Source organism: Hippocampus bargibanti, linkage group LG01, assembly GCF_051943395.1.
Source record: "Hippocampus bargibanti isolate YZ-2025 linkage group LG01, ASM5194339v1, whole genome shotgun sequence".
In the NCBI taxonomy this organism is placed as follows: Eukaryota; Metazoa; Chordata; class Actinopteri; order Syngnathiformes; family Syngnathidae; genus Hippocampus; species Hippocampus bargibanti.
In genome coordinates this window covers 8,014,254-8,028,251 of record NC_142734.1, presented here as the reverse complement: position 1 = coordinate 8,028,251, position 13,998 = coordinate 8,014,254, and the positions used below count along the sequence as shown (strand labels likewise).

Sequence of the window (13,998 nt, the reverse complement as noted above, 5' to 3'; positions counted from 1 at the left end):
CTAACATAAAACATGTAGTCGTCAATTATTTAAATACAGCAGAGTTGCTGCAAGCTATATAAAATAAATTGTGTATTGTAATGAATAACCCTTTGGTTTCCATTTTTGTATGCTCAACAGTTTTAATGTATTTAATTCACATTGTGCATAGCAGAAAACCCTGTTTTTGTCTAGAAACTTTTAACAGTGGAGCCGTTTCAAAGAAATGTAAATTATAACTTTAGCTTTGCAGTCAAAAACAACGCATCACAGAAAAAAAGGACTTTAACAGTCTGTGCAACTTAATTTGAGCAGCTAGCATTTTAGTTGGCAAGATAATACTGGTATGAAAATATTTCCAATGTATTTATTTTTTCTGTAATTTGTTCACTACCCCCCCCCCCTCCAAAAAAAAAAAACACAGAAAAAAGTAGAAGCCCAGTGTTTGTTTTAGCTTGCCTCAGTGTTTACCATTTTTTGTGGACAGAATGGAGACTGTGCGTGTGCGTGTGTGTGTGTGTGTGTGTGTGTGTGTGTGTGTGTGTGTGTGTGTGTGTGTGTGTGTGTGTGTGTGTGTGTGTGTGCGTGTGTGTGTGTGATTGTGCGCACGGTTTGCAACAAAGTGATGGGTTGAACTAGTTTGATGTTCTGTGATAGCTCAGTCCGGTATGTGGATTTCATGGCAACTCCTTTCCCCGAGGACATAGCCAATAGGCTCATTCCTCCAAGGCAATTTGCATTTTGTATCATTAGGTGTGTTCAACTGGAATAGTCCCCACATCCTGCTCAAGCCCCAAAGATAAATTCCCAGTCAGTGCTTTATCATAGCATCTCACTCGATTGAATGTCCTCATTCAGATTACAGTTACAATCTCTATTGTCTTTTCACAATGTACAAAGCTCTTCCTGTGCGCACTACTCTGTTAAAATAACATTTGCCACTTGTAAGACAATTGTAGTTAGCGATGAATTGTGTTTGTGTTCCCACCGTTAGATTAAGAAAGGTACCCACTGGTGTCTTAATTAAAAGTCTCTGACATTTTGCAAAGATCTAATATACAAGCAACTGGACTCTTCTTGTTTGTTGATATTTTGTTTAATGGACACTGAACACAGGAAGATTGTCTTTTACTGCCGGCAGGGGACATAGCCATTCATGACCTACGCCCAACTTCTGCAGCCCTCATCCAAACTATTTATTGAGAGTGTATGCAAATTTAAGTGATACATTAGTAAATCATATTCTTTTTGATTTGAATACCACACCTCTGGACGTCCCAAGCAACAACAACTATAAAACAACAGAATGTAGACATTCAAATTGGTTGTCCTTTCCATTAACTGATAATATTAATAATACATTTCATGTCTGTGAAGGAGTTGACCAAGTACTAAATTATGTCCAACGCCGTATCTCCTACATGAAGATGACAGGTTGACAGGCTGGGTCTGTTCACCTCAGATTGACCCCAAGTTTCTCTGTGCTAACCTTGAAACCTTACATATTCTAACTTCTATTCTATCTATTGTCTATCAAATACACTAGGATAAAGCACTTTTATTTTGTATACTTTTTTGTGGTTGGAAGAATTATCTCATGTCATACAATGATAAGCCAATGGCATCACTGTGTCCGTGCGCTTTTTGAGCCACCGCTGAGCATGGCTTTCGTTTTTCATGACAACCAAAGCTTCCTCTGGGCTTCGCGACAAAGTGAGAGGCACCCTTCGTTCGGTGTGAATATAAAAAGCAGGTTCTCAAGTAAGTCTCCACAGCATTTTAACTGGTGGTGGTAACACTATCACCAAGCTGCTGAGCAAGATTTGTCAATGGGTGTACCTAATTTTTTCATGTGACCAATGCAGCGGACTCATCGTCAGACACAATGCGAATCTACGCTGACAATGCAGCTCTACTGACTTTCTAACTTTGTCTTAAAATATGTTTGATGGCTAAATCACGTGGCCAGAAACAGTATTCTCATGCAAGTGAACCACACTAATCTGGGATAATTCAGAAGAACTTGGATGGTTTTGGAGATGGACTTCACACAGATATATATGGTTGTGTATTTTCTCAGCTGTAGGATCAGGAATGAGTACCGGTATATCAGAAGGACAACTCATATTAGAGGTTTTGGAGAAAAAGTCAGAAGTTAGACTGAGATAGTTTGGACATGTCCAGAGGAGAAAGAGTGAATATATTTGGGAGGAGAATACTGAGACTTGAACTGCCAGGCAGGAGAACGAAAGGAAGGCACAAGAGGAGGTTTATGGATGTTGTCAAAGAGGACATGAAGGTAGCTGGTGTGAGAGAAGAGGATGCACAAAAATGGGTTAGATGGAGGACACTGCTGTGGCGGGCCCTGAAAGGAAAAGCCGAAATGCAAAGTCGAAGAAGTGAATTTTCTCAGATGTCACGATTTTCATACTGTCCATCTACAGCACGTTTTATGCAGCTTTGTCTGTTTGAAAGTGTTCTATAAATATAGTTGAGATGGTTTGAGGTGAGTAACAGTTCAGATACTGGATGCCAACTTTAAATTGTACGCTACAACGTCTCTGAGATTGTGGGACAAAAGTCCAGAGTATATGTCTGTGTAAGCACTCAGTCATACAGGAGTGGTCCATCGATGAAAAGGTTTCTTCAGCCGTCATGTGTACTTTTTTTTGAAGGTGCCGGACATCCGACGCCTTCAAAAAAAGTACAGATGACGGCTGAAGAAACCTTCTCATCCAGAGTATATGATTTGTTTCTCTGTAATCAGGTTACATCATAGCCACCTGTTTCATACTAATGATAGTTTTCCCCAACATCATGGAATGTGGCAAAGCTGGAAGCCCTTTTCATACTTTTAGAATCCTCAAGGCACTTGCTCTCCCAACAGCCGATGACTGACAACTAGTCGCTTGCTTTGTCTCCACGCGAGTAGCATCCGTGACACTTTTCTCTCATTTTGGAATAAAATGCCAAGACTTAGTGCTGATTTCGCTTGTCTGCAAAGCAAGAGGGCATTTCCATGTCACGTGCAAACTGGTGGATGCAGGGTAGAAGTGTTGCAACCTGAGACTGAGCTAGCTGACCACAGTGAATCTTCACTGATCCACGTTTGGTTGTCAAGTAATATGTGAGGTGTCGTAAATGTGAGTTCTTATACTGACCTGTAATAAAAATGATAACAATAATACATTTTATTTATAAGCAGATTTCAAAGCTCTCAAGGACTCTCTACAATCACAAAACAGGAACATATCCCGCTCTTCACCTCCTCTGTGGCAATACTCTTACCCTGAAAGAGGGACCACATTCTCCCTGCTCAAGTACAAACCCAAGCATTTATTTGAAGTTGAAACTGTCATTCATATATGACATCATTATGTCATGCACACCGTCAGCACACCTCCCCTGACCTCTTTTCAGTCAGCATCAAAGAATGAACTCTTAGACCAAGGGTCGGGAACCTATGGCTCGCGAGCCATATATGGCTCTTTTGAGGATTGCATATGCATAAAACTAAATACATATTCTCATTTTTTTCACCGTTCATTTTCTGTTGGGGCTGCAGTTGGCGGAAAGCGCAATTTTGATTAGATGACACTGACCTAGGTTTGCCGAAAGCGCCATTTTGATTGGATGATAATGGCCGTCATGTTGAAACAGGTAAACGCCCCTTTAAATGAGCCCGAGTGCACTTCAGCTTGAATGCACCGGAGCATTCGCCTTTGAGGAGAGAAAATGTTCTGATTCTAATTAGCAATGAAACAATTCCATCGATGAAACAGTCGAATGTCAGTGACATTTTAACAAGCCCCATGTTAACATTAGCATCAACATACTTCTGCGAGAAGAATATTGCAGATAGTGTGGAAGCTTATCAGCAGTGTGCAGGCTAGCAGGCTAGCTAGCAATAACTTCGCCTCTGGACCGGCTAGTTGAATTTCATTCCGATCGTTTGCCTGGATTTTTACCAATCACGAGGAACGGAAAACATTCATTAACGGTGAGTACTATCACAAAGTTATTTTAAATAATACATTCTGACATTTAGTGGAAAAGCGGCCGCGCGTGCGTGCGTGTGGCTCTTACTGAAAAACATTTCTAAATATTTTACTTTTATGGCTCTCTTAGTCAAAAAGGTTCCCGACCCCTGATCTATTGCTTGGGAATACACAGCACCAATGCAAATGTGTGCCACGTGAACACCCCTTACATGCATTGTCATCCTGAAGGTTCTGATTGAGCTGTTAAATGGATTTTAATTATGTCAGCTCTATTTAATGGTCATCCCACTGGAAGTGAAGAGGGGCTCAAATGAATTATATTGCTTTCAGAAGAATAGTATGGCAACTACCTGATAACAAGATGGTGCTTCTCTGCCTTTTAATTGTCTGTTGTTTTTGTTGTCTTATAGGCTTCAACTGAAACAGTCCCTAGAAAGCTCCACCGCTCCTGGCAGGCGTGTGTGCCTACTTAAGTGTCTTCACAAGTCCTTGAAGGACTATTTATCTGTGGCCTCAACTGGCTTTTGAGAAAAACGTAGAGTACATTTCAAAGGACAGTTAGGACATAAATCACTCTCTGGTTACTGTTGAAGAAATGTTGAACAGGAGAGGAAAGAAGGTTGCTCTGCATCAATAGTTTGAGCACAGAAAACAAGTCTAGTGAAAGACATAGGCAGGGACTGACAGAGGAGAAACGATACAGAGGAGGTCTCGGTGGACTGAAAAAAAAAGAACAATTTCCATGGCTACCGACCCAGGAGAGCCCACAGGCACAGAGGACTCATCCGAGAAACCAGATGGACAGATGGAGGAGGACTTTGAGCAGCAGGGTGGTGCAGATGCACAGAGGGACAGGTCAAGCAGCACCCCCTCCGAAATCCTCCCATTTCAGGCTCAAGGCTGTGGAATGACAGGAGAGGCTCATCAGGAGGCTATGGTTACCTGCCTCACGCCTGAAACCTTCTTCCCAATGCCCACCTTGCCGCTTGACACAGGCCAGAAAAGTCAAAGGAAGGAGAAGTGCTTTTTCAGGAAGAGCGTGGAGATTTGTGAGGAGGATCATGATGTGCCTCTTGCAGAAGCTCCGCTCAGCCCGGCCAAGATGGATTTTAACTCCTTTGATCCAGTCTTCGGCGGCAATGCCCTACAGCAAGGAGCCGTTTCCTGCACTGGCCTGCACCAGGATCCACTCTGCCCGAGTGACCAAGAGCCTGGAAAGGATGGCCCATCTTCTTCGCTCACCCCTAAGGGGAAAGAGAGGGAGCGTGAGCAGGAGGAGGAGGCAGAGATGAAAGCCGTGGCCACCTCTCCTGGAGGCAGGTTCCTCAAGTTTGACATCGAGCTGGGCCGAGGAGCTTTCAAGACCGTCTACAAAGGCCTCGACACTGAAACCTGGGTGGAGGTGGCTTGGTGTGAACTTCAGGTATCACAACTTTGATTTTCTACAGTGAACCCTTGCCCATGAGTCCTTCACTCTTCTCAAATTCATGCTTTTGTATTGTGGCACCGATCCTGAGCCTATCACTGAAAAAGATCCGCTGATTGTATAATCCATAAAAGTGCTAAACCTTCAAATATCTGGCTAACAAGAATTATCTTGAAAGTTTATTTTGGTCTGCTTGGGAGGAATTGTGTTTAGCACAGCTTCATAGTCTCTTACATTTTAGGAAAATACATTTTAGGAAAATCTATTTATTTATTTACTTATAATGATGATATTGTCACATGAAGGTAGCTGGTGTGAGAGAAGACGATGCACTGATTCCCTGTGATACCTTTGTGATTCTCGTTGATGTAGTTGCCTTTTGATGATAACTGCGTGAAGTTGCCGTGCTTTCTCAGCGATAATATCCTCATTCACACTGTCCCCTTCTGCTTTTTGTTAATCCAAATCAACAGAAGTTTTCCAACCTCTTCTATTGAATATGTGATCTATATCCAGTGTTTACAATTTAAACCAGAAGTGTGAAAATGAATCAATTAATACACAATTACATTGGTTGCCAAATTAATCCACAACTATTTTGTTCATCAAATACTGTAATCGTTTAGAGCCATTGTTCAACTTAAAATTGTCCAAGTGCTCTGTTTGAGACTCTCAACAGTGATTATTATTTTTGCTTTCTGTCGCTTCATGAAAACATGATTTTCTATTCTTTGATCAAAGTAAGACATTTGTCAAGAAAAAAAACATGGAAAACCATTACCGAACCAAAAGTGAATCAGTTTCAAAAAGGGTTGCTGTTTTGAAAATATTTCTTCTTGTATGATTTTGCCCAAGTGTTGTTGTTTGGTCATTGTATTGACAATTAATTGTAAAACAGTGCCTTCGGGAAAAAAATATAATGAAATGCAACATTAAAAAAAAGTTCTGAATTAAAACAAATATCTGCCACTGACAGCCTTAGTTTAAACATCATTGGAATATAATTACTTATTCACTATTCCCAGAAGGAATTGGTCCTTAGAAATAAAATTTATTATTATTATTATTATTATTATTATTATTATTATTATTATTATTATTATTATTATTATTATTACTATTATCAATATATTATTATTATTATTATTATCATTATTATAAATAGTTGGGCTTGACTTAATTGCCTTAATGCCAAATAAGTGTCTTTCAAAACTGTAAAATTGGGTCGTCAGTGATGTCACAAAAGAGTCAGTCTTTATTTGCCTTTCTTCTTTCCTATTTGTCTTTTATTCAAGACCCATCAAAGTGGGACATTGTGCGCCCACGTTGTATTGTGCAAAAAAATCATTCGATCAAGTTAGCGCCAGCATGAGTCAGATAATAACACAAGGTGCAGGTGAAGAAAACACGGCATTTCAGGCGCAGAGAAAGTTACCTAATATAAAAGCTTAAGAAAAATAGTCATGGACCTTTGGTGAGTTGAATTTACAGCAGTTCTTCCTTTAAACCGTGACATCCCAGCATGCCAAGGAGCAATTCAGGGTGTCAATGAGGTCCATGACTATATTTCTTAAGCTGTGTGCTGTTTCACAAGTGTCTTTTCTATTAATTTATAGTTATTTTTAACCCTTTTTAAAGCCATGACAACTACATCAGTTTGGGGCAGTTTAAACATGCGACACAAACTGAACACAAGCTCTCTACCCACTTTCAAATCCCACCTCAAATTCTGTTTAAAATTGCATTCACAGTTTAGTTTAATCAGCTCTTTTATTATTTCTCATTTTATTTATGGTTTTATTGTTCTGGTGTTTATTGTTCCTTTAATTGTAAAGTGTCCTTGGGTGATTTGAAAGGCGCTTGTAAATTAAATGTATTATTATTACAAGCAATGTTATCTGCTGAATATAATGAAGCAGGAGATGCAAATGAAAGCAGCAGCTTAATGGAGAACATTGGAACATGTAATTAACATGAGATGTGGGAGACATTCTTGCGAAGGCGAATCAAAAGTACAATACACAGCAGTGTTGTTGCAGCCACCCTCATTTGACTGCTAGCTTTGTGCATTGAGTTTGGACCTTGTCCTCCTCATCACTTTTAGACTGGCAACTAGCAGCCAGCTTGAATTGTTAAGACATGAAATCAGTATCTGAAACTCATGACACAGAGTTAGCGGACACCAGGGCAGACAACGATGAAAGGTTGCCTGCCTGGCCATAAAGTTGCCTGCCCGGCCACAAAGTTGCCTGCCCAATTTTTCACAACTTGAAAAACACTATGAAACGACTAATCGCAAAAAAAAAAAAAAAAAACATTGTTGCGAAGTATAAGGGATTTTTTTTTAATTAAGGGGGTACCAACCACAAATGCTCCCTTGCTTAATTTATGGTAAATATCCCTTGCTGAAGATTTTGTTCCATTTGTCATTTGTCGTCATGGTGCACAATGCAATGTTTGTATTGCGTTGCATACTCGGCATGGCAGCCAATCAGAAGCCTGTTTCGTGCTTCGGACTATACCGTGACTGTAAAGTGTACTTGAGAGTTTTGAAAGGCGCTTAGAAGAAGGAGTCCAAGTGGCTTGTGGCAATTTGCTTGTAGCTTTTGCCTTATCGAATAAAACAAACGTTTGATTTAAAAAAAAAAAAAAAAAAAAAAAACAATTCTTGACGAAATTGTTGGGCCAAGACATTTTGAAAGTTGTACGCCCGACGTATAAGTTGTACGCTCCGGGCCTCCGGGCAGACGTTATTTCAAGCACTGATGAAATACATTGGGTCTACTACTCACATCCGACACAGCTTGTTGGCCTTACACCATAGTAGAGGACCAGCCCATTGCTTAAAAACAAAAACGTTACAAGAATCATACATAGAAAATTATTCATTAATTATGATAAAATTATAGTTTAATTTCAGTGTGAGATCAATTGACCTTTTGCCAAGCTCGTGAATGAGTTATCTGGCTGGCTGCATTGATGGCTGGCTATTTGCTATCTAATAGCTGTCTAGCTAGATAACTGGATATCCATTAGCTAGCTAGCTTTCCATCTATTTGAGTTACTTCCGGGTTTAGTGAACGCAGGCGTGTGTGGCTGCCGGTGCTCACCCGCAGATAAACTGATCCTGTGACTGTAAAGTGACCTTGAGAATTTTGAAAGGCGCTTAGAAATGAAATCTATTGTTATTATTATTGACACACGTGTCATGTGACCTATCATCACACATCACATGACCTCAGTTTAATCAGAATCAGTAGATTAAATCTTTGCTCTTTCTTTGGCTTTGTGTGCCATTATAATAATAATACATTTGCCTGCAGTTCTGACAGGTAGGTCACGCCCTCATAGCAACACCAGCTGAAAATGGCGCGTCACAGCAACATCCGTGACACTCTGACGAAGGCGGAAGTAGTCGCCGAAACATGTCAGGTATTTGAACACCTACAATACACTGTCTGTAAGTAAGGAATCTGCTTAACATTAATAATACATTTAATTTCTAAGCGCCTTTCAAAACTCTCAAGGACACTTTACAGTCGTTCGATAAGACCTTTTTTATGTGGTGGTAGAGTAGCCACCAGAGATTCATGTGACGTTCTTATTCTAAGGAAAATATAATTTGTGTTTAACTGTCATGATCGCGTTGATGTTGGCCTATCATCAAATTTAAAGCTTGCTAAACCCTCTTAGCGCATCGATTCCACCAAGTTGCTACTTTCTGCTTGAAAGGATTCTCAATCTTTTTTCAGTAGCATTTTTTGGAAACACCATGCCACGTTATATTTTGTACGATTTGATAAGAAGGACCCATGAGTAAAATTGTAGATTGCTATATCAGCTCATTATACCCATTAACTTTTTGTGAAAAGGTGTGAAAACTGAACATCTCAGCACCTTGCAAAATAGTTGCCTTCAGCACACCTCGTTAAACTTCATTTCAGCCTCCATCGATGAGTGAACTCTGCCGTTGGCTTTTGTATGGGCATGTTTTAAGTCAAAGTCAAAGTCAGCTTTATTGTCAAACATGCTAATATGCATGACATACAGCACAGTTGAAATGACTGTCCTCTCGGACCCAGCATCACTTTATCATCATTTTATCACTTATTTTTAAGAGTGGGTTTGAAAGCAACTGTTTTAAATGATCATCTATCTTGTCTCATGTAAAGTATTCTGTTGGTCGGATGTAGTGAAAGAGAAAACATTGAAATTGTCAGAGAAACAGTACAAGAGTGAGGGGAAAAAATTGAGAGACGGAGTGGGAAAAAGATGAGCCAAATGAAGGATTACGATGGCATTTCTCTCAGGAAGTCGTTGCTAAGCTAATTCTTATAGTGGGGCAACTGAAGCGCGCAAGCACTCACACACACACACACACACACACACACACACACACACACACACACACACACACACACACACACACACACACACACACACACACACACACACACACACACACACGCACTACAGGGCTTGGTTCTGTTGGATCCAGCCCCATATTTACTACACTTGCCACACAAGCTGCACAATTTACTCCTGGTTACCAAAGTCCATTCAAAGGCAAAGTCAAAGTCAGCTTTATTGTTAAATATGCTAATATGCATGACATATAGCACAGATGAAATTACTGCACATTATATGCATTAATTGTGCAATTAAAGCACAATGACATTTGAGTCAGATTGATAGCAAGAAGATTACAATTAACTGTCCTGTTAATTGTGTCCTCTGAGCTAATTCTTATAGTGCGGCAACTGAAGCGCGCAAGCACTCACACACACACACACACACACACACACACACACACACACACACACACACACACACACACACACACACACACACACACACACACACACACACACACACACACACACACGCACTACAAGGCTTGGTTCTGTTGGATCCAGCCCCATATTTACTACACTTGCCACACAAGCTGCACAATTTACTCCTGGTTACCAAAGTCCATTCAAAGTCAAAGTCAGCTTTATTGTTAAATATGCTAATATGCATGACATATAGCACAGATGAAATTACTGCACATTATATGCATTAATTGTGCAATTAAAGCACAATGACATTTGAGTCTGATTGATAGCAAGAAGATTACAATTAACTCACAGTGATTCGGACAACAGACAAAGGATTACATTAAGTAATGAAGACTGTTTCCAAGTTCATACTTTTTGTGAGAGTACCTTGCTATGTCTACAGATATGCAGAAGACAGGGGAAACCCTGCATAGGAGTTGACATTAAAGTTCACGGGACAGACACTTTTGCTCTTAGAGTATTTCTTCTCCCCTTTACTGTAAAATTCCACAAGCAGAGAACGGGAGAGTCAAATGTCACATTTACATGAGCGATCAGTGGATATGCCCTTGAAGAAGGTGCTGGTAAATTTTTTTTCACTGGCTTTCAAACCATAATTTCAGGGTGTCACAAAAAATTATTCTTTGAATGGGGAAACTCGGCTTTGAGTACCGTTGCTGGCCATAATCAATGTTCACTCCACTTTTCCATGCTTCTGAACATTCACACAGCCTCCCTGAGTATCTCTTGGACCACAATAACCAACGTCGGACATGCACCTGACAGCCAACAGTTCCGCACCTGTCCGAAAACTCATCATAAGAAGTTATGTTATGACAATATCTCCCCCCCCCAAAAAAAAAAAAGTTAACTGCTAATACAGTAAAGTCTCGTTATATCGATAGTACTGCTTATTACGATACTTTTTCTATGAACGCAAGGAGAAAATTTACATGCCGCAGGATCGGTATATATCGATAGTCCGGTTATATCGATATTTTTTCCGACTCCCGAGAATATCGATATAACGAGACTTTACTGTATATCAAAAGTAAAAAAAGAAATAAATCACAGGAATCAAATTTGTGGCACGAATAAAGTCAGCCTTAGTTTCTTACTTTTTACTTTCCTATACCAACAGTTCCACACCTGTCCAAAAACTCATCATAACAAGTTATGTATCGTCAATATGTTTCCCGACCAAAAATTACAACTGCTAATACTATATCAAAAGTAAAAAAAAAAAAATCACAGAAATCAAATTTGTGGTACGAATAAAGTCATCCTCAGTTTCTTACTTTTTACTTTAGCATACAGGACACCTTTACGAGACTCCTTTTGAAAAAAACACCCAGGTTAGTGTGCGTTTTATTGCCTATGATTTATACTGTAATAGAATAACTGAGAATGCACCCTCTGTCGCACGACTGAAAGTACTGAAACAAGGCAAAAGGAAATGTGTCCTGTTTTGTTTGTTGGATTCAATGTGGAAATTCAGAAATGCAACGTGTGCGGTGTGTGCCAGCTTCTCTGTATGAGAATGAGAACAGAGCAAAACTGAGGGGAAATTGTTGGATGCATAAAAAATATTTGCAACCCAGTAAGAGTGTATAGGAAGAAATGGCAAAAGAAATTATAGTTATGCAAGCTGGTGGCGAACATTTTTCACTTGCAGAAAGTTTGTCTGTAATCCTCAAAAAGTGTATAACAACTGACAAGAGAATGTAGCATAACTCGAAGGTGATTGAGCTTATTTAAAAGTCTGTTGGATATTTTTCTCTTACAACTGTTGTCTTTTCAAAGACGCCCCCCTCCTAAAAAAAACAAAAAATTAAAGCAAAAGGCAAAACACACAAGGCAAGGTAAATTAATTGATGCTGACTAAAATGATATTTACTGAGGGGCACTAATTGCTCAGGTAATACGATGACATAATGTATGATTTTTTTTTTCAACAAAATATGCTCTGGTTATGTGTGCCTGTGAGCCTTGCTTGCCCCAGTTCCCTTTCTCGCTATCCATAATTTGTGTATGTGTGAGTGAGCGTGCAGGGTGATCCAGGGAGTTAATTACAGCGGGGACCTGTCAGGCTGGAACAAAAGCCCTGCACAGACAGCATACCAGCAGCAGCAGAAAGCAGACTGGTTCAACCCAGCTGTCCCAGACTAGAGTAGCTCAACGCAGCTCATACTGTACACTCCGTTTAAGGCCATTAAGTACATGGATTAGTTTTGTCATCATGTAATCTGCACCTCGTGCTTTCCAAAAAAAAAAACACGGTTCGGCAGCAAGGTTCTCAAAAGGCTTCTTGTTTACAAGAGAATATATTTTCGGTTTTATTGCTGATTTGGCATGTATAAATATGTAATATGAAGCTAAAGCTGAGAAGATAGAGAAGACAAGTATATGATTAATTTTGTTTGTTCTTAAATCATCATAATTATACAGACCACAAAAGTGTGTCAAGGGGTTTCACAGACCAACAAAGTTCACAAAAAAGGATGACTTTCCCCCATTCGAAAACAAAATGCTATTCAAGGGGGGGAAAAATCCTTCAAGGTGGGATTGATCACCCCTCCAGTATGACTCGGCACAAACAACATTTGGTTCTGATCACCCAGGAACCATTTGCATGAGTTGAGGTAATCTGGTGACATAGTATTGATGAAAGCCGACATTTAGAAACAAAATACAATCCACTGGCAGTGAACCCAATCGATCCAAACTGACCCAACATACTGTGTTTTGACAGACCACAGCCTGGAGCTCGCAAATGCATCCATCCATCCATTTTACAATCCGTTACGCCTCACAATGGTTACAGGGCGTGCTGTAGCCTATCCCAGCTGTTTTTGGACAGTAGGCCGGGTACACCCAGGACTGGTTGGTTGCCAATCACAGGACACTTGTAGAACTTTCTCTCGTCCCGTAGTGGTTTCTTAAGCAGTCGCACTCGTTACCTCGACTTTGTTATATTTATAGAGAATGCACTATAAACAAAGCACTGCATAACAAATACAAATCTGACTTTAAAATGTACAGGGAGCGAGTTAAAAATACTGTATATATTCTGTCCTACGAGCTCCAGTTTGTAGGAGAGTAGCAGCATTTTGGAGCAATTGGAGACACTTGAGGTAAGGATGGCTAACTCTAAAATAATAATGTGTTGCAGTAATCCAAACCAAAAAAGATGGAGTACTCTGGTGTGTTAAGAACAAAGCTACTGTAGCTGCCTAAAATAAAAAGGAAACTGCACCAATTTTATCAATGCAATGTAAAATTACTGTTCAAAATAAAACCCACATTTGACACTGTTTGCTTTAGATCAGATGACTGGTTGGGATCTACAATGGTCACTGACTTTATCCAGCCATCCATTTTTAACATCACTCATGCTGGGTGTATTGGAGCCTATTCCAGTTGATTAGGGGTGGGAGGCAGACTACACACTCAACTGGTCATCAGTCACTCGCACAGCCCTCACAGAGACGAACAACCATTCATGCTCACAATCACACCTCCAATTTGGAGTGCCTCATCAACCTACCATAGATATTTTTGGAATGTGGGAGGAAACTGGAGTGCCTAGGGAGAACATGTAAAGTCCACACAGGAAGGTCGGTGCCAGAATCGAACCTTGCACCTCTGCGCTCTGAGCCTGATGTGTTTTTTGTTTGTATTCATATTCGGATTTGAAAGCTTGATTATGACAAAAACAAATATAAAACCACATTCAAGAGACAGAAGCAACTAGATTAGTGACAGATTTGTT

The 13,998-nt window shown here is 40.0% G+C and overlaps 1 protein-coding gene across 2 annotated transcripts in view; it reads left to right on the top strand.

Annotated features, from left to right (window-relative positions):
• wnk3 (WNK lysine deficient protein kinase 3) overlaps nucleotides 1–13,998 on the top strand; it is a 56,067-nt gene that overhangs the window by 7,176 nt on the left and 34,893 nt on the right. For both annotated transcript variants that reach the window (XM_088993532.1, XM_088993524.1), the window contains exon 2: nucleotides 4,391–5,403. In XM_088993532.1, coding sequence (XP_088849658.1) covers nucleotides 4,723–5,403 — 681 coding nt within the window. In that variant the 5' untranslated portion in view covers nucleotides 4,391–4,722. The remainder of the gene's footprint in view (nucleotides 1–4,390; nucleotides 5,404–13,998) is intronic.